Below are 20259 nucleotides of genomic sequence, written 5' to 3'. Positions count from 1 at the left end.
GAGTACAGAGAAAGACAGAGCAGAGAGAATAGAGGGAAGAGAAATAAGGAGAAAGAGATAGAGAAAAAAGGAGTAAGTACACAAAGAGGAGGTAAATCGGGAAGCAAACACACAGAGAAAAGGAGTAATACATCCATACTTAAATGTGTAAAAATACACCTTCATAATGTAATCAGATCTTGATCTCACAAGGTCAGCGTGCTAAATTAAGTACTGTAAGTAAAACAAAGGCGTGTTAATGAGGTCGTTATCACTCTGAGAGACGAGGCAATTAAGGCTCTGAATTTAAGACAACTTCAAAGGAGCTGGGTTAGACGGCACCCCAGTTTGGTACGGTGAACGTTCAAAACTTTTGTATTCCCCCCCACAATATTTTAATTAGGCACAGAAGGTTTTGTTTCGTACTTTATTTGTAAACGCCTCGTTTTCACGACCGGAGCAAAGACGAGGGGAGGAAATCCGCCCTAAAACAGAAATGACATGACTGCTAAATTCTAATCATCCCGGTCAGTTAATTTGCTATCTATAATCATCCGTCTACCCAAAGGTGGAAATCGGAGCGTCGACGTGATCAAGCAACACATTTTGGAGTTGACATGGAATTAGTCGCCGACTTTGTGGGCTCGATTCATTTTGATTTGAGCCATTACATCCAAATTAGTTTTATTTAAATGTGGAGCGTACAGCCCTCGATCAGGAAATGTACCCGTATCCCAGGAAAATCACCATGAGTACTGTCATAGGTGCTCCGTTATTCACTAGTCTATGGAGCAGTGTTCAGCTTAAAGGTAGAATCTGTAATGTTGTCAAACAGCTACCTCTAAAGGTGACGACATGGTATTGTGCTTTGTTTAGGGTTTTTGTTTTGGATTTGATTTCAGCAGGGGATAGAGGGCGGCTTGCTAAATGGTAAATGGTGCATTTATATAGCGCTTTTATCCAAATCGCTTTACAATTTTGTTCCTCACATTCACCCATTCACCCAATCACTCACACACTGATGGTGGAGGCAACCATGCAAGGTGCCAACCTGCTCATTGGAAGCAATTAGGGGTTAAGTGTCTTGCTCAAGGACACTCCGACATGCTGCGCAGAAGAGCAGGAATAGAACTGGGAACCTTCCGATTACCAGACGGCCGCTCTACCTCAGGCTCTGCCAAGATAGGTCTAGGGCTCAGGAACAATGGCTCAGGAGGTAGAGCAGTCGTCTGGTAATATGAAGGTTCCCCCTTCGATTATGGCTCCTCCCGGCATTAAGTAACTAAACTCAGTTTATTAATGATCTATTTAGCATGGTGGCAATGCTGGAAGTATCCTATAGTTGATGTGTAGTGTGCCGTGAGGTAGCATCACTGCTGGTCACACCTAATAAAAACATGCAGACTGAGCGGCTGGGTGGCGCAGCGGAGATTGCGCTCGTCACCAATGCAAGAGACTCCGGTATCGAATCCGGGTGTCAGCATTGCCTCCGGCTTGGGCCGACCATCATACTGGCTCAATTGGCAGAGCCAGCGGGTGGAAGTCGATGGGTGGTGATTTGGACGTTGTGGACAGCGACTCCTACAGGTCGGTTGGGGGACGCCTGCACAGCAGAGACAGGAAGTGGCGGGGGTAGTGTGAGCCTCCCATGTGTTACACCTCGCCAATGAGAGTCCGCGCTGGCAGGTGAAAAGATGTGACAGGCTGCCTCCTCGTGTACCAGAGGGGACACGTGATGCAAGGCTTCTATCCTCCCTACAACCGACCAGTGGGGGGCATAGTCGAGCAACGTTCAAGACAGGGGAGGGGAGAATTGCAAACACGAAAATGGGATGGGAGAAAAATAGAAAAATAAGGAGAAAAAGTGGATAAAAAAAATACATGCAGACTGGCAATAGTTTCAGTTTCAAGTGTGAAACTAATTTGAAATTAAGTGTGTGTGTGTGTGCACGTGTGTATGTAAGTGTGTGTGTGTCTGTGTGTGTGTGTGTGTGTGTGTGTGTACACGTGTGTAAGTAAGTGCGTGTGTACTGTGCACACACGTCATTTCCTGTAATATCCCTTCAGATAGACAAAGCATCTATCTAATCCAGCGGCAGCGTACAGTATATAGCGTCACTTAGAAATAATAGGACGGACCTTGGCTACAGTGTTCTCATCTGGGGTCGTAATCTCTGTCACCACGGTGGACATGAGACATTATCTCCTCAAAGCTCATTTGAAAAGCCTTCGTGACCCACGGGCCGTAACCATGTGACAACAGAGTCGCCATCATCCCCCGTGGCTAGCCTATAACCTGCTCTCTCTCTCTCCTTCAGTGTCTATGACTCTCTCCGTTGTTATTCCTCAACCCCCCCCCCCCCCAGACACAACCTCCAGTCTGTTAGTCATTCTTTGTCTCCAGGCTTCTTTCTCCACTACTGACGTAATTACGGCAACCAGGAGGGTTTTTCAACATGAGCGGCTGTTCTAATCACCGGTAATGGACAAGATAATTGAGGTCCTCACGTCAATAGACAATGACTCCACCAAGAGCCATCACATGCCTTATTGCACCATAGCTCTTTTGAATTCCCACGACTGGACTGTAACGCTCATCCTTACCTCAATAACTAATGAGTGAAGGTATAACACTCATGACTCATCCTTACCTCAGTAACTAATGATTTAGAAGTTTAACACTCATCCTTACCTCAGTAACTAATGAGTTAGAATTGTAACACTCATCCTTACCTCAGTAACTAATGATTTAGAAGTGTAACACTCATCCTTACCTCAGTATAGAGCTGCAACGATTAGTCGACATAATCGACGTTGTCGATTATAAAAAATCGTCGACGAGAAATTGTTGCGTCGATTAGTCATTTAAAAAAAAAAACTACCCATCTTTGTGAGAGTGGCTTCTCAGGGTTCCAGACAACATCATAACATGATGATCCCATAGCAAATTTTGGACATTGAAAACATTGTTCCCCTGCAGGAGATGATGATCAGACTAGACACACAATACATTACACACGCACTCCTCTCACTCACACACAGCGATCAGAGTAAGACACACACATACACACTCCTCTCACTCACACAGCGATCAGAGTAAGACACACACACATACACACTCCTCTCACTCACACACAGCGCTCAGAGTAAGACACACACACATTCACACTCCTCTCTCTCACACACAGCAATCAGAGTCACATTCACACTCCTCTCACTCACACACAGCGATCAGAGTAAGACACACACACACATACACAAATTACACAGTACACACCTCTCACTCACACAGCGATCAGAGTAAGACACACACACAAATTACACAGTACACACACTCCTCTCACTCACACAGCGATCAGAGTAAGACACACACACATACACACACGGACTCCTCTCACACACAGCAAACAAAAGACCTAGAAGTCTGTCTGATCTGACTCATCCCCCTCTCCCCTTACACCTGTTCCACGTCACCCTCCTGGTCCTGGACCAAGTTACAGCCCCATCAGCCGCGGTGCTGGGGGCAGATGCTGCTAGTTATTTCTCTTTTTTATTATTATTTTTTTAGTTATTTAAAGTACACTTCCACTTTAATTTGTATTATTTAATTTATTTATCTTGTTATGAGTGATTGCTGTATTGTTCTTCAAATACATTTTCATTTAAAGTGGCTTAAGATCCAAATTCAAATGTTTCATGAGTCATTATTTTAATTTGCTATGGGATCATCATGTTATGATGTTGTTGTTTGGTCCTGACAAGAGTCTCAAAGTCTGGGGTGATGGTAGACAAGCAACTCTGAGGTCATGCTCAATGTCCAATCTGTTCCTCTGCTCTGTCTTCAGCTGGACCAGAGCTGAGAAGCCACTTTCACAAAGATAGGTAGTTTAAAAAAAAAAAAAAAAAAAATGAATATATATATATCCTTTTTTGTTTTTGTTTACATAATTGGTTTTCGATTAGTCGACTAATCGAAAAAATAATCGACAGATTAGTCGACTACCAAATTAGTCATTAGTTGCAGCCCTCAGTGACTAATGAGTTAGAAGTGTAACACTCATCCTTACTAGGGGTGGGACAATACATCGATCCAGATCGATATATCGATCTATTATCAATAATCAAATAGGATCGACGCAACGTAAAAAGATCGATTCATATTGCGATACTCTTATTTTGAAAATCCCCGCGAGTCATATCCGCCGGCGCCCAGTATTGTGAAACTCCGTGTATACATTACAGCAGTGTTTGCGTCTGCTCTAAAGCACTACAGAGCGTCTATTTTGCGAGCCGATATAAGTCTGTGCAGTTTTTCCCCGCAACGGGTCAAATGCATATAACAGGCGTTGCATCGTCGCCATTCCTTTATGCCAACGTCGCGTTAAATATCTAAATGAACGTCGCGTTGGCTGCTTAAAAGCTAAGCAGCTAACCGTGAGAGAGAACAGGAGAGTGAAGAGGGGACTTGGAAGGAGGAGGGGTGGGGGCTGTGGGGGACTGTGTGTGTGTGTGTGTGTGTGTGTGTGTGTGTGTGTGTGTGTGTGTGTGTGTGTGTGTGTGTGTGTGTCTGTGTGTGTGTTAAAGCTCAATATATAAAAACAAAAGTGAACAGGAGGTCTATTTGTATTAAAAACAATAGATTGTTTTTCATTTAAATGTCTGGAAGAGCTCAAAAATAAATACATCAATTGATATTTCCGTAGCCTTTTTTTAGTTGATCTAAATGTGACTGATTGTGTTAAATGGGCACATAATATCGCCTCATATCGATCGCAGGCACCTGAATTGAATCGTATCGTATCGTATCGTGGCAGACTTTGTGATATCGGCAAATATCGTATCGTTGTCCAAAGAATCGATATCGTATCGTATCGTGATGCAACTGATGATTCCCACCCCTAATCCTTACCTCAGTAACTAATGATTTAGAAGTGTAACACTCATCCTTACCTCGGTAACTAATGAGTTAGAAGTGTAACACTCATCCTTACCTCAGTAACTAATGATTTAGAAGTGTAACACTCATCCCTACCTTAGTAACTAATGATTTAGAAGTGTAACACTCATCCTTACCTCAGTAACTAATGAGTTAGAATTGTAACACTCATCCTTACCTCAGTAACTAATGATTTAGAAGTGTAACACTCATCCTTACCTCAGTAACTAATGAGTTAGAAGTGTAACACTCATCCTTACCTCAGTAACTAATGATTTAGAAGTGTAACACTCATCCCTACCTCAGTAACTAATGAGTTAGAAGTGTAACACTCATCCTTACCTCAGTAACTAATGAGTTAGAAGTGTAACACTCGTCCTTACCTCAGTAACTAATGAGTTAGAAGTGTAACACTCATCCTTACCTCAGTAACTAATGATTTAGAAGTGTAACACTCATCCCTACCTCAGTAACTAATGAGTTAGAAGTGTAACACTCATCCTTACCTCAGTAACTAATGAGTTAGAAGTGTAACACTCGTCCTTTCCTCATTACCCAATGAGTGAGCGGTGTTAACACTCATCCTTACCTCAGTAACTAATGAGTGAGGTGTACAGTGTTGTGGGGCACTGTTGAAGAATGGTAAATGTGCTGCTCAAGATAATTGAAGAAGTGCAAATTCAAAATGTGGACTATTGTGGTCACTTATCTGTGATATTGTTGAAGGGTGATTGTTGAAGGGTGATTGTTGAAGGCCTGAAATAAATGCTGAAACAGACTCCATAGTGTAACCAAAGTAAAGGGGCAACAGTGGCTCGGGAGGTAGAGCAGTCGCCTGGCACCTCGCATGGTTTCCTCTGCCGTCGGTATGTGAATGTGTGAGTGAATGGGTGAATGTGAGGACCAAATTGTAAAGCGCTTTGGATAAAAGCTGCTATAAAATGCACAATTTACCATTCATTACCATTGATTTACCATTAATTTACCATTTAAACCAGTTTGTTTATGAGTGCTTCTTACTGTGGCCCCATTTACTTACATTAATCAAGGGGCTAACTAACTAGCCAGAGAGAGGTTTAATCGAGGGGCTAACTAGCCAGAGAGAGGTCTAATCAAGGGGATAACTAGCCAGAGAAAGGTCTAAGAGGTAGAGGTCTAAGCACTCGCCTACCACCCAGGGTTCAAATCCCGGAGTCAGTGGTACCTCCGGCTGGGCCAGTCGTCCCTATGAACACAATTAGTCAGTGTCCGCGGGTGGGAAGCCGGTGGAGTTTGAATCCTGCTTGTTGAGATAGCTTGTTGACTTTGGTGCCTGTTCAGCAGGGAGGCAATCTGGGGGGAGAACCTCTGCATGTGTTACGCTGTCCCAGTGAAACTCCTAGCCATCAGGTGAAAAGAAGTGGCTGGCGACTCAGAGTGTATCGGAGGAGACGCATGGTATAGACTACACCCTCCCCAGACCGACAGTAGGGCAGGAGGGAATTGGCATAACGACTAAATTGGGGGATGGGAGGGGAAAGAATTACGTTTTCTGGGACAATCATTTTGCATCGTCTAGGTTAGGGTGAGCGTATTTTGTGGCGGTGTGTTTGAGGTTACGGTGACACGACAACGTTGGAAAAAATATATCCACATCTCGTGAAGGTCATCCAGAACTGACAAAGTGAACCACTCTTAGGCAGGAGGCGGAGGAGAGGAAGAGGATGCGGAGAAGATGAGAATGAACAGGAGAAGATTTGTCAGTCTTGTGCCTTAATTGGCTGGAGGTGTAGCGACTAGCGAGAGACAAAATAAAAACGCACCCAGCCTTGACTTTTAAAGACATCACACACACACACACACACACACACACACACACACACACACACACACACACACACACACACACACACACACACACACACACACACACACACACACACACACACACACACACACACACACACACACACACACACACACACACACACACACACACACACACACACACACACACACACACACACCTTTGTTTTTCATGCATCCTGTTGGGGGACTTCACCTTGGGATGCTTCTAAAAGTACCAGACAGTACAAATTCCATACATGCATGTGCACACACACACAGACTAATTAAAATGTCAAATTTTTATACGGTACGCACACAAGACATTTTTAAATGCTGACATCCATGGGGTAATACTTTTTATGAAAATTCTCCAACAAGGGACGATTTCCAAAAAGACAGAACAATGAAAGAACGATCCGACCTGGAGTTGTAAATAACTGTGCACCAGAAAATGTCATCCTGCCTTCGTCTCGGTTGCCGATCAGGACAGCGTCGGCTGGCTGTAAGGGCTGTCACGTTTAGTTAAAAAATTAACCCAGTGCAGATGCAGTCTTTCTCCAGCATCTCTGGCACAATCATTATGACAGTTTCCTCACCTGTCCACTTACTGGTAGGGATGCACAGAATATTCGGCCACCGAAAATGGTTAAAAAAGGCCCTTTCGGCTTTCAATATCACTGAATGTCAAAGAACAGGGTTATGTTCGTAACCTAACGTGTTGTTGTGATGATGTAATCAAAACGCATTTCATTAGACACATACCAGCTCGGACCTTCAATTGAATTGAATTGCGAGCCAGCAAGCTAACTGACGTTAGCCACTGACGTTAGCCACGGCTAGGCTAACTAACGTTAGCCGTACCGTACCCTAGACAGCGGAGTGACTCCACGACACCAGTTCCATTAGTGAGGAAAGGGGGGGGGGGGGGGGGGGTTATATTGACGAGGCTTGACAACAGAGGTTCAAAGATAACTTCACATTTATTGGCTATTAGTTTCTTTATATTGCTTCATGGATCGAGCTCCTCCAGCTTCCAAACCTGTGTGTTGATATTCTAGTGTGTCATCAACTACGGCAAATAGGAAGCTCAAAACTCAAACCAAATTTTGTCCAGTAAGACTTGAAAAGAGATTATTTTTAGGGCTGTCAGTTTATCGCTAATTAGATTAATTAATTACACAGCAAATTATCGCATTATGAAATTAACTCAAATAATTTTTTTTTTTTTATCTCATTCCATAAGAACGTAGAATAAACATTTACAAATAAAAAAAATGTAATGGTGCATTTGCATGTTCTTGGTATCTGATTCTGTTGGGGGACTTCACCTTGGGATGCTTCTAAAAGTACCAGACAGTACAAATTCCATACATGCATGTGCACACACACACAGACTAATTAAAATGTCAAATTTTTATACGGTACGCACACAAGACATTTTTAAATGCTGACATCCATGGGGTAATACTTTTTATGAAAATTCTCCAACAAGGGACGATTTCCAAAAAGACAGAACAATGAAAGAACGATCCGACCTGGAGTTGTAAATAACTGTGCACCAGAAAATGTCATCCTGCCTTCGTCTCGGTTGCCGATCAGGACAGCGTCGGCTGGCTGTAAGGGCTGTCACGTTTAGTTAAAAAATTTACCCAGTGCAGATGCAGTCTTTCTCCAGCATCTCTGGCACAATCATTATGACAGTTTCCTCACCTGTCCACTTACTGGTAGGGATGCACAGAATATTCGGCCACCGAAAATGGTTAAAAAAGGCCCTTTCGGCTTTCAATATCACTGAATGTCAAAGAACAGGGTTATGTTCGTAACCTAACGTGTTGTTGTGATGATGTAATCAAAACGCATTTCATTAGACACATACCAGCTCGGACCTTCAATTGAATTGAATTGCGAGCCAGCAAGCTAACTGACGTTAGCCACTGACGTTAGCCACGGCTAGGCTAACTAACGTTAGCCGTACCGTACCCTAGACAGCGGAGTGACTCCACGACACCAGTTCCATTAGTGAGGAAAGGGGGGGGGGGGGGGGGGGGGTTATATTGACGAGGCTTGACAACAGAGGTTCAAAGATAACTTCACATTTATTGGCTATTAGTTTCTTTATATTGCTTCATGGATCGAGCTCCTCCAGCTTCCAAACCTGTGTGTTGATATTCTAGTGTGTCATCAACTACGGCAAATAGGAAGCTCAAAACTCAAACCAAATTTTGTCCAGTAAGACTTGAAAAGAGATTATTTTTAGGGCTGTCAGTTTATCGCGTTAATTAGATTAATTAATTACACAGCAAATTATCGCATTATGAAATTAACTCAAATAAATTTTTTTTTTTATCTCATTCCATAAGAACGTAGAATAAACATTTACAAATAAAAAAAATGTAATGGTGCATTTGCATGTTCTTGGTATCTGATTCTGTTGGGGGACTTCACCTTGGGATGCTTCTAAAAGTACCAGACAGTACAAATTCCATACATGCATGTGCACACACACACAGACTAATTAAAATGTCAAATTTTTATACGGTACGCACACAAGACATTTTTAAATGCTGACATCCATGGGGTAATACTTTTTATGAAAATTCTCCAACAAGGGACGATTTCCGAAAAGACAGAACAATGAAAGAACGATCCGACCTGGAGTCGTAAATAACTATGCACCAGAAAATGTCATCCTGCCTTCGTCTCGGTTGCCGATCAGGACAGCGTCGGCTGGCTGTAAGGGCTGTCACGTTTAGTTAAAAAATTAACCCAGTGCAGATGCAGTCTTTCTCCAGCATCTCTGGCACAATCATTATGACAGTTTCCTCACCTGTCCACTTACTGGTAGGGATGCACAGAATATTCGGCCACCGAAAATGGTTAAAAAAGGCCCTTTCGGCTTTCAATATCACTGAATGTCAAAGAACAGGGTTATGTTCGTAACCTAACGTGTTGTTGTGATGATGTAATCAAAACGCATTTCATTAGACACATACCAGCTCGGACCTTCAATTGAATTGAATTGCGAGCCAGCAAGCTAACTGACGTTAGCCACTGACGTTAGCCACGGCTAGGCTAACTAACGTTAGCCGTACCGTACCCTAGACAGCGGAGTGACTCCACGACACCAGTTCCATTAGTGAGGAAAGGGGGGGGGGGGGGGGGGGGGGGTTATATTGACGAGGCTTGACAACAGAGGTTCAAAGATAACTTCACATTTATTGGCTATTAGTTTCTTTATATTGCTTCATGGATCGAGCTCCTCCAGCTTCCAAACCTGTGTGTTGATATTCTAGTGTGACATCAACTACGGCAAATAGGAAGCTCAAAACTCAAACCAAATTTTGTCCAGTAAGACTTGAAAAGAGATTATTTTTAGGGCTGTCAGTTTATCGCGTTAATTAGATTAATTAATTACACAGCAAATTATCGCATTATGAAATTAACTCAAATACATTTTTTTTTTTATCTCATTCCATAAGAACGTAGAATAAACATTTACAAATAAAAAAAATGTAATGGTGCATTTGCATGTTCTTGGTATCTGATTCTAGGGACATCTATGGATCTCAGGGAATGTATTCCCAGTGTCAGAAATACTGTGTCTGTTACTAGGCTTGAGTAAATTGTAATGAACCAAATGAGAATATAATAAAAAAAAATCACTGTGAATAACACCATGCTAAAATTGACCAGACCTGAAAAATCTAAGCAAATGAATAAAGCGAAGATGATTAAACAGAAGGTTTTGTAGATACAGTACTGAATTCTGCCATCCGGACACATGCAATTTGAAATATGATAGAATATAAAATATCAGGCCTAAAATAGTTATGCGATAAAAATGCGATTAATTAGATTAATTCATTACAAATCCTGTAATTAATTAGATAATTTGTTTTAATCGCCTGACAGCACTAATTATTTTCAATATATTATCTACTGGCCTAGATCTTTATGCAGTTTTAAAGCACATTGGCTTTGTTCTGAATGCACTTTGTTGTAGTTATCCTACAGAGAAAAGAAAATGCACTTGACTTTAACACATTGAGTGCCAGCGACGAGATTTATCGTTAGTTCATGCCGACCGTTGAGTGCCAGCGACGATAAATCTCGCTTTTTTTTAATTAGCGATTTTAATTCATATTTCATCAATCTAGTCTCACGTTAGGGCTGCAAACGCTCTCTGAGCTCCATTGGGAAAATACAGCCCCCTATCGTCTCCCTGTGTTACTGCATCCCTTTGGAATGGATTGAAACGAAACACATGGGGGGGGGGGGGGGGGGGGGGGGGGGGGTCTAGCTTCCTCATTTTACTTCTCGGGCAAGCCACCAGAGAGGATCCAAGTAATTTCCGAGCCCCAAAACAGCGTGGAATACATATTTCCAGTATCCAGCGTTGGATCAATAAACGCGATTGATATTTGGAATGGCGATCAGGAATTGGAATAATCTTTTTGGAGAACATCTGATCTGAGGTAAGGAATCTATTTTACCAGTCTTAGGATAATCAGAACTTTTTTCACAGAGATATCAGCGTGTGCCATGTGTGTGTGTGTGTGTGTGTGTGTGTGTGTGTGTGTGTGTGCGATCAGGAAATAAGAGATTTGATTTTTCAGCCCGCTTATATAGCGTGCATAAGTACATATAGTGATATACTATCGATAATCTAGCGTTTATTTGAAAACGATTCAGAAAAATTACAGTTTTTTGTGTATTCCAGAATATTCCAGTAAAGGGCGTTTATCACAGAATCTTTATATTTTCCTGAAACTTAAAAACAAGAGTTTTTCAAAATGGTATAAAACGGAAATGAACCGATTAAAAAACAATTTGTTTTGACAAAGTTGACTGCAAACAAGTCATTGATAAGCGAGGGCCAGATTAGACACATAGCCATTTAAGACATAGTTTATGCGTTTGCAAATATAGTGGATGCTGGCATACGGAGCCCTTTAGCGCCCCGCGTGGCTGGCGCTGAATGTGTTAATGCACATTTTGTTGTATGCAAAGAAAATGTTTAAATTGTACAATCTTTCAGCAGTCAGTCTGAAATTAATGTATGCATTCAAAAGTGCTGAATAAATGTTCTATGGACCCATAGTGATTATTAATATTATTTAAGTTAGGTTTTGCCATAATCATGTATTTTGCCATAATCAGGTAGCTGAACAACATTGGTAAAAAATAAATACATTGTATATATATATATATATATATATTAGGGGTGTAACGGTACAAAAAAATTCAGCATCTTAAACTAGCTGAACTCAGTGGCTAAGAGAGGTGATGCAGCATCTTAAACTAGCTGGACTCAGTGGCTAAGAGAGATGATGCAGCATTTTAAACTTGAAGAAGTTGAGACTTGATTGATTGATTGATTGATTGAAAAGTTTATTAACAGATTGCAGAATGGGTACAGTACAGTACAGCTCAATACATACAATTGTTAAGGGGATGCAGACCAGAGAAAGACTTTCGACTTGTTTACATCAGGGTCCCCCATTTTCAATTCTCATAACATATATGACATACATGACATACAGATAGACAGTACTGCTACATCTATAAATTTATGACATATCAGATTTGCAAATACAGTACTGTTTGTGATACAAAAGTGTCCAGAAAAGGAGTGTATATACATTTGGCATAGAAACTGTACATTGGAGGAGGTTGGTTGGGTGGGGTGGGGTTGGGTGGGTTTGGTGAGGGCTGTACATTGGAGGTGGGGGGACTCACGGACAGAGGAAGTTTGAGAAAGTGTGGAGTCCATTTGTGGATCATATAAGGGAGTAGCTAAATGTCCCACAGGCTTGAGACGGCTGCCTGTTTTTCTTAGTTTTAGTCTTAGACTTCGTTTTTGTATCGATGCAGCGGAATCATGGAATCTCTTACAACGTGACCTAAAATTTTCGCTTCTTAATTAATTAACAGACTGTTGCATATGATCTGTCTCTCTGTCTCTCTGTCTCTCTGTCTCTCTCTCTCTCTCTCTCTCTCTCTCTCTCTCTCTCTCTCTCTCTCTCTCTCTCTCTCTCTCTCTCTCTCTCTCTCTCTCTCTCTCTCTCTCTCTCTCCTCTCTCTCTCTCTCTCTCTCTCTCTCTCTCTCTCTCTCTCTCTCTCTCTCTCTTCTCTCTCTCTCTCTCTCTCTCTCTCTCTCTCTCTCTCTCTCTCTCTCTCTCTCTCTCTCTCTCTCTCTCTCTCTCTCTCTCTCTCTCTCTCTCTCTCTCTCTCTCTCTCTCTCTCTCTCTCTCTCTCTCTCTCTCTCTCTCTCTCTCTCTCTCTCTCTCTCTCTCTCGACAGCTTGACAGCTGGAACACTGCAGAGGAGGGAAGTGTGAGGGTTCATCCAACTAAGCAAATCGTTATGGGCACAGAACTCACTACAGGAGCTTATCCACAACTATGAATAAAAGGATGGGATGTCTGTCTTTTTATCAGTCGTAGACATTCTTTCAGCAGAAATGAGGAGAGTAATTATGTGGTGCCTCCCCGCCAGCAGCTCTGTCCCACAGAGCAAGCGACATGCAACTACACCATCCAGACCGACGGCATTATTAATTGTTCTGGGATCGCTTGCAATTAGGAAAAGGCATGGGTCTGCCGGGGGGAGGTACATTATAATAGAGGATTCTTATTACATAAAAGTTCAAACTAATTCTATTTGACTTTGGAGTTGTTCAAACTTGATTTCGGGTGCCAGTCCTACTAGATTGCATATGACTGCTTCAGGATTTGGCTTTTTGTTGTTATCACTACAGGTTTTTTCTTTATTGATTTATTGCAAGCCTATAATAATTTCCACATATATCTCTGTAACCCATATGACTGTAAGATAGTATGTACAATGATGCTGTTTATAACGTGTGTATGTATATGTATATATATATATATATATATATATATATATATATATATATATATATGTCTGTACATACCTGCATATAATAATTTTTACATATCTGTAGACATTATATACATATACCTTACCTAATTGTACTAGTTACACTGCTGGCCAGTATGACTACTACCATAGTGTATCACTGTACATATTAACACTTTCTGCGCCAATAATATACTAATTATTGCACGCCATCTCTTGAGTGCCAATAACAAGTATACTTGGTTATTTGGTCTGTTTTTCTTTTTTTCGACTTTAATATTCTATACACTCTCACGGACCTCGGTGTTATCATTGGAACTCATTCTGAGACCCCGAGAGTGCAATGCCAGCCGAATCCTGCTAGGTGGCAGTATTGCCTACCCTTTGAAACCTTATTTTACACTGTGTGTTACATTGTATCTGGTCCGGGCGGAGAATTTGGACCCAGGCAAGTGAAACGGTTCATTCGAGCAATTTGGAATGCGTTCAGCACACTTGATGCGTATTTTGTGCCATTTCATGTCAGGGACCCGATGGACATCAATACTGGAAATCGGGATCAGACAATTGGAATATTCATTTTGGGATACCTCCTAGTAAGGTAAGGACTATATGACATCAATCCTACTTTGATCAAACAATGATTTCACATCGATCGCAACAATCAACGTATGTAGTATTCAAAACGTATGCCGTTGCTGACGATTAGAGTAGGGCTGGGCGATAAAACGATAACGATAACTATCGCAATAAATTATTTCCTCGAAATAAACATGAAACGTGGTCGCAAAGTTTCGATATATCGATTTTCCAAGCTTGGATATGAGCACACGCACTAACAACCAATCAGTGAAAGAGATGGCCGACAGCGGAAGGAGACCCGGAAGGAGACCCGGAGGTAGGACTCAAGTAGTAAACAAGGCTGGCTAGGCTAATTAGCTTGCACGGTGCTATTTTATCATTTACATGCCGAGTGGGTGTGTGGCGTGAATTCTGAGGCCACGTTTATAGTAGTGTGGGGTATACAGTGGACGTCGTTGCAATGTATTGGGGCGGAACGGAGTATTTTAGGGTCATATTTAGTACATAGGAAACAAGGCTGGCTAGGATAATTAGCTTGCACGGCGCTATTTTATAGTTTACGTGCCGAGTGGGTGTGTGGCGTGAATTCTGAGGCCACGGTTAGAGTAGTGTGGGGTATGCGGTGGACGTCGTTGCAATGTATTGGGGCGGAACGGAGTATTTTAGGGTCATATTTAGTACATTGTCATGGGATACACCGCTTGCTCTGGCTAACTGCTAACGTGCGCGGACTGATGACGACATCAACTCGAGACATTCGCAGCAGCAAAACAAGTCTATTAATAGCCCGTCCATCGGCGCCGGGCATAAGAAGTTAATTAAACTTGACAGACATTATATCGACGATAATTATCGATATCAAGTTATATGAAAATAATTTTATAATTTTACCGCGATAACGTTTTTGGCAATATCGCCCAGCCCTACGTGGCTACGTCACAGCCAAGAAAGGGAGCGCTGGATTTGTGTAAAACGCCCTCTTCCTAAACCACACGCTATCAGTCGTACCACAGTACTGGCAAAACGGGAGGAGCCTACAGTAAAAACAAACGCCCTTCATCCCAATTCACCCACACTGCATTTTTTTTTACCAACAAATATATTATATTATCGGAGCTATCAATAACGTTATCGGGTTTATCGGGATGACGTCATAATTGCTGATATCGGGCCGATAATTATCATGCATCCCTACCTATTATATACCTTTGATTTGGAAATAGTAACGTGTCCAGGCGAGCAACGCAAACGCCTTTAGCAAAATTCACATAGCGCTCCATAACTCAGTTTCCAGGAATTAGCCCGGATCACTCTGAAACTATAGCCTATTCACAACGGGATAACACGCGTACATATACATGAAAAAAGATTACTATCTTTTACATGTTGGACGAGACATAGTGACTGTCAAATGAGTATTTGTCTCCATAGCTATAATATAGAATATAGTAGGGCTGACCTTCGAATATTTTTTTGGAATTCGAAGCAGAGATTCGATTTTAATTCGAAGCTTCGAGATTAAAAAAAATATATAATTATAAATAATTTTTAAATAATTTTCTTTTGAAATATTTTTTTTATGTTGTGGGACTTGTACAGCACTTTGTCAGTGCTGTAAAGTTTAAACCTTTTTAAATCTTAGACAAACAAAACACTTTGCTTTCATGAAATATTGTAAGCCGTCATTTGAGGCTTCATAAAAGCAGCACAATGAACACAAATCTGTCAGTGCAGAGTCCGACCTCATCTTAAATAACAAACAGCATTGCTTGTTGTAGTTAACAAAGAGAGGCAGAGTTGATTTAGCAAATAAAAAAAGAAAATCATATATATATATATATATATATATTTTTAATAATCAAATTTTATTTTCATATTCGAATCCCATGCCCATCGAACGAAGCTTTGAAGTATTTAAGACAGCCCTAGAATATAGATATAGCTCTGCAAACATTGTGACGCACAGTGAAAATGCCTATCTTTTAGCGTGGCCCATTGACTACAGGATGAGGATAATAGCTGGCGCTGAATGAGTTAATATTACAACTCTGTACATAAATCTGATTAGCACTTTACTCAATAGTACTAATTTATATATTTTATACCCAGTTTAATCACATGTACATTGTATGTTACTATTGCAATTTACTGTTACATTTGCACTCTGGTTGGATGGCAAACGTATTGTCACTGTACTGTACTTGTGCTGTATGATGACAATACATTTGAATCTAATCTATTTGTTATGTTGTCCTTATCTTTTCCTCAACACTACACGTACTGTTAGGGAGACAGCTTGAATTGCCAAACTACATAATGCTACACATGTGACGACAGTGGCTGGGGAGATCAGTTCCCGGTTTGATTCCTGCTCATCGTGTCGGAGTGTCCTTGAGCAAGACACTTAACCCCGAATTGCTCCTGATGAGCAGGTTGGCACCTTGCATGGTTGCCTCCGCCGTCGGTGTGAATGAATGGGTAAAATGTGACGAACAAATTGTAAAGTGCTTTTGGATTTACCATTTTATTCATTACGGCTAGGCTGCTCTAGTTCTTAGGAAGTATACAAACATAAAAAAGACACACACATATACTATGGCTGTAACTTTTTGTTAGAAGTTCAAACAATTGTCCGAACCTGGTGAAATGTTAAATGTTGGAACTATAATGATATGTTCGAATTCAAGAGTAGGTTCACCCCAGAATGCGTCAACTCACATAAAACTGCTCAGTGCATGGTATTCTTTTTTTTTGCATGTGTGATTTGTTATGCATAAAGAATGACGAGCATGCAAAGCCAGGCAAGTGCAACTACTTGTAAATAAATAATTATCGTCTAACTTCTTAGAATGGATGGCAGGGATGTATTCAGGGATGTAAAAAAAAGTATTCGACATGGACATCGCACAAGATTTCAAAACTGCCATCCTCGGAGTCATACCGGAGGGCATTGAGGGAAGGAAAAGTGTGTATCTTCTTCAAATACTGTTACTCAAATACTCAGGAGAGATGCGGGAACAGAAAGCACCGGCGAGCTAGCCAGATGCATGGAGGATCGGGATGACTGGAAGCACCAATGGAGGGCCCGTCCGAGGACGACCTAGATGAGATGATGATATGACATCATGGACCGAGACATGGGTTTAAAACCAGGAAGGAAACGGGGAATGACAGATTGGTTCCATGAGGAAGTTTCATGCCGATGTCAAGGTTGACTGAGGACCGGTTCCTACTGTACTACACCCAGAGAAGAGAGGTTGACTGATGTTCCTACAACACCCAGAGAAGAGAGGTTGACATGTAGTATATTCTGGTTTACCTGTTTTTTTTTATGTTCCCCCCACGCCCCTTCCCCAAGCATAGCTGTCTCTTAATGATACAGTACAGACATGATGTAAATTGAGAATGTGTTGTAAAGTATATCTGCATATATGTACTGTCTTGATTTTGTGCTGAATAAAAAAATGTATGATGTCAGAATGGGTGGCGTTTCTCTGGAACTCCCTTGGCCTTCAAAGGTTGGATGGAGGAAAACGAATTAATTTAGTGATTGGATTAATTCAACAGTAAACATTATGAACAAAGATCTCACACACACACATACACACACATATATGAGTTGTCATGAACCTGTCAGCGGTTGGTTTGTTTGCTTGTTTGTTTGTGTTCATACCCCCCAGAGTGTTTGTGTATGTCAGAGATTGTGTGGGAGAAGAGAAGAGGAGAAGACAGCTATGACAGTGATGAGTGAGCGTAGTGTGTGTGTGAGTGCGAGTGCGAGTGCGAGTGTGAGTGTGTGTGCGTGTGTGTGTGTGACTGAGTGAGAGAGTGCATGCATGTATACATACATATTTGCAGAAGACAGTCTATACATGGGTGCATAAGTGTATTTTCATGTCCTAGGATACGTGCAGTATTTGTACATTTAAAACTGTGCATTTTGTGCGAGCAGCATGTGTGTGTGTGTGCATGCGCGCACGTGTGTGTGTCTGTGTGCGTTGTGGGCCGTGCACGTGCTCATCCATGCGCAGTACCTGAGGGGAGCAGGCAGTCCAAAGGTGTGAACTCCTCATCCATGACTGTTGTCAGCAGATCCTGTCTGCAACACGCCCAGTCAGCTGGAAAACAGGACAGATACTGTCACGAGCCTTTTTCCTTCCCTCTTTCATTCACCCTTTCATTCTCCCTTTCCTTCCCCCTTTCATTCCCTCTTTCATTCCCTCTTCCTGTCTGTCTTTCTTGCCCACCTTGTTATTTCTTTGGCTCTGTATTTTGAAGGTTCTCTTTGATTCCTTCCTAAACTGGAGGTTCCGATCCCTTCTTTCACATAATTTGTGTTTGTTGTTGTTTATTTTTCTTTCTCTTTCATTCTTCCTAATCTTTCTTTCCTTCTTTCTTTCGTTCCTGCTTTCTTTCTTCCCTGTTTGCTTGCATCCCTTCTTTAGTTCCTCCTCCTATCTTCCTTCATGCAGCCTAACTCTTTCAAGGTAAGAAGCCGTTCCTCCGCTCCTCTCTTCTCCAGTTTGCCTGAAGCCTCTGCCTCTAGGCTAATTATCCCCCACAGAAAACACACGCACACGCACACACACACACGACTGTAGTCACACAGAGAGGCATACGCTTACACACACAAACACACACACACACCAACACAGTCATATTCAACAATACAAATGCGACAACTTGTGAGACAAATCTTTGAAAGGATGATTGTGATGTTGCACTTGAATGCAGGGCCGCGGGAAGTCTGCGGGAAGTGGGGGTGCTGAGATATTGATAGTTTTTGATAATTTTTTTTTTTTAATTTTATATAATTTTTTTTTTTTTTATAAAATATATATATTATTATATAATTATACTTGTAGTTGTATTGTCTGCGAGACATCGCCACCACACAACAAGTCAGAATGCTCGCTATCTGCAAACAGCTCCACTGTCCGTGTGTATACTCTGCTTTGGTCAAATCACATTTAGGCCTAACAAAAATAATAGTTGGTTTCAGGTTGCCGACCGACCCTGCCGATTTAGGTGCGACCCAATATATTTTATGAGTTTTAAAAAAAAATTATATAAAAAAAAAAAAAAAAAAAAAAAAATTTAAGAATAAAGTTTCATAGAAATCTTAGTCAAACATTTAGTATTATGGATATTAAACATGCTGGCAGAGTACATGCATCCATGTTGTTGTGAACATTTTAATTAAATAAAGAAATTCCCTATCCATAGTCGCCATGGGAAAGAATAAAATAAAAAAATAAAATAAAATAAATTCCCTACCTACCCATGGCCAAACTGACAACCAACCTGAAACCAACTATTAATTTTGTTAGGCCTTAGCGTGGGGCCTGAGAGTGCTGAGGCTGACGTTCTGCAGATGGGTACTATTGAGTCAGAGCGTTCAACAGGGTCTGAAACGTGTTATGAGGGGGTGCTGAGATAAGTGATATAATAACGTCATAGGTTTACCACTCTGGTAAACCAACACTCTCGTTCACTAGAGACCGCGCTCTCACGCTCAGCTCTGCGGAGCGTGCGAGACAAACATGTAACATCACAGCCCAGCTTACCCCAACTGTTGCGCCCTCCCTCTGCAATTCGTTCCCCGCATACATGATCGCCGACATGGAAAAGGTCTTCGACCACCCTCCCGGGGGCTCGGATAGTTCTGCTGGCTTGTTCACGCCAGGGAAACCACAGATATATATTCCTTTACTGCGAATTCAGCGTCCCAAAACTTCCAGGCTGAGTCTATTTTTTTTACCAACGGATTTCCAGTTCCGCGTTGACGCTTCCAGGCCGCGTCTATTCGAATCCCAACCGGTTCATGCGTCGGCTACACGCCGTTAATAACACTGCATTATCGAGACAGCGCCCCTATGACGATCTGGCAATGAATTCCAAGACTAGGGTAAATCTGCAGTGCCGCTCCGAGTAGCCTCGGTTACAATGGAATAATAAAAGCAAAAAACAACCTTGCAGTTGCAGTTACACTCCCCGCCAGCAGGGGGTGCTGCAGCCCCTGCCGCACCCCTAGTTGCCGCGTCCTTGCTTGA

The 20259-nt window shown here is 41.7% G+C and overlaps 1 protein-coding gene across 3 annotated transcripts in view; it reads right to left on the bottom strand.

Annotated features, from left to right (window-relative positions):
• Positions 1 to 20259, bottom strand: part of tpk1 (thiamin pyrophosphokinase 1) — a 318684-nt gene that overhangs the window by 256479 nt on the left and 41946 nt on the right. For all 3 annotated transcript variants that reach the window (XM_084325680.1, XM_084325682.1, XM_084325681.1), the window contains exon 2: positions 18241 to 18324. In XM_084325680.1, coding sequence (XP_084181806.1) covers positions 18241 to 18283 — 43 coding nt within the window. In that variant the 5' untranslated portion in view covers positions 18284 to 18324. The remainder of the gene's footprint in view (positions 1 to 18240; positions 18325 to 20259) is intronic.

The sequence above is a fragment of the Notolepis coatsorum genome (genome assembly GCF_963971535.1).
Source record: "Notolepis coatsorum genome assembly, chromosome: 12".
Lineage (NCBI taxonomy): Eukaryota > Metazoa > Chordata > Actinopteri > Aulopiformes > Paralepididae > Notolepis > Notolepis coatsorum.
This window is presented reverse-complemented; position numbering and strand designations above follow the sequence as displayed.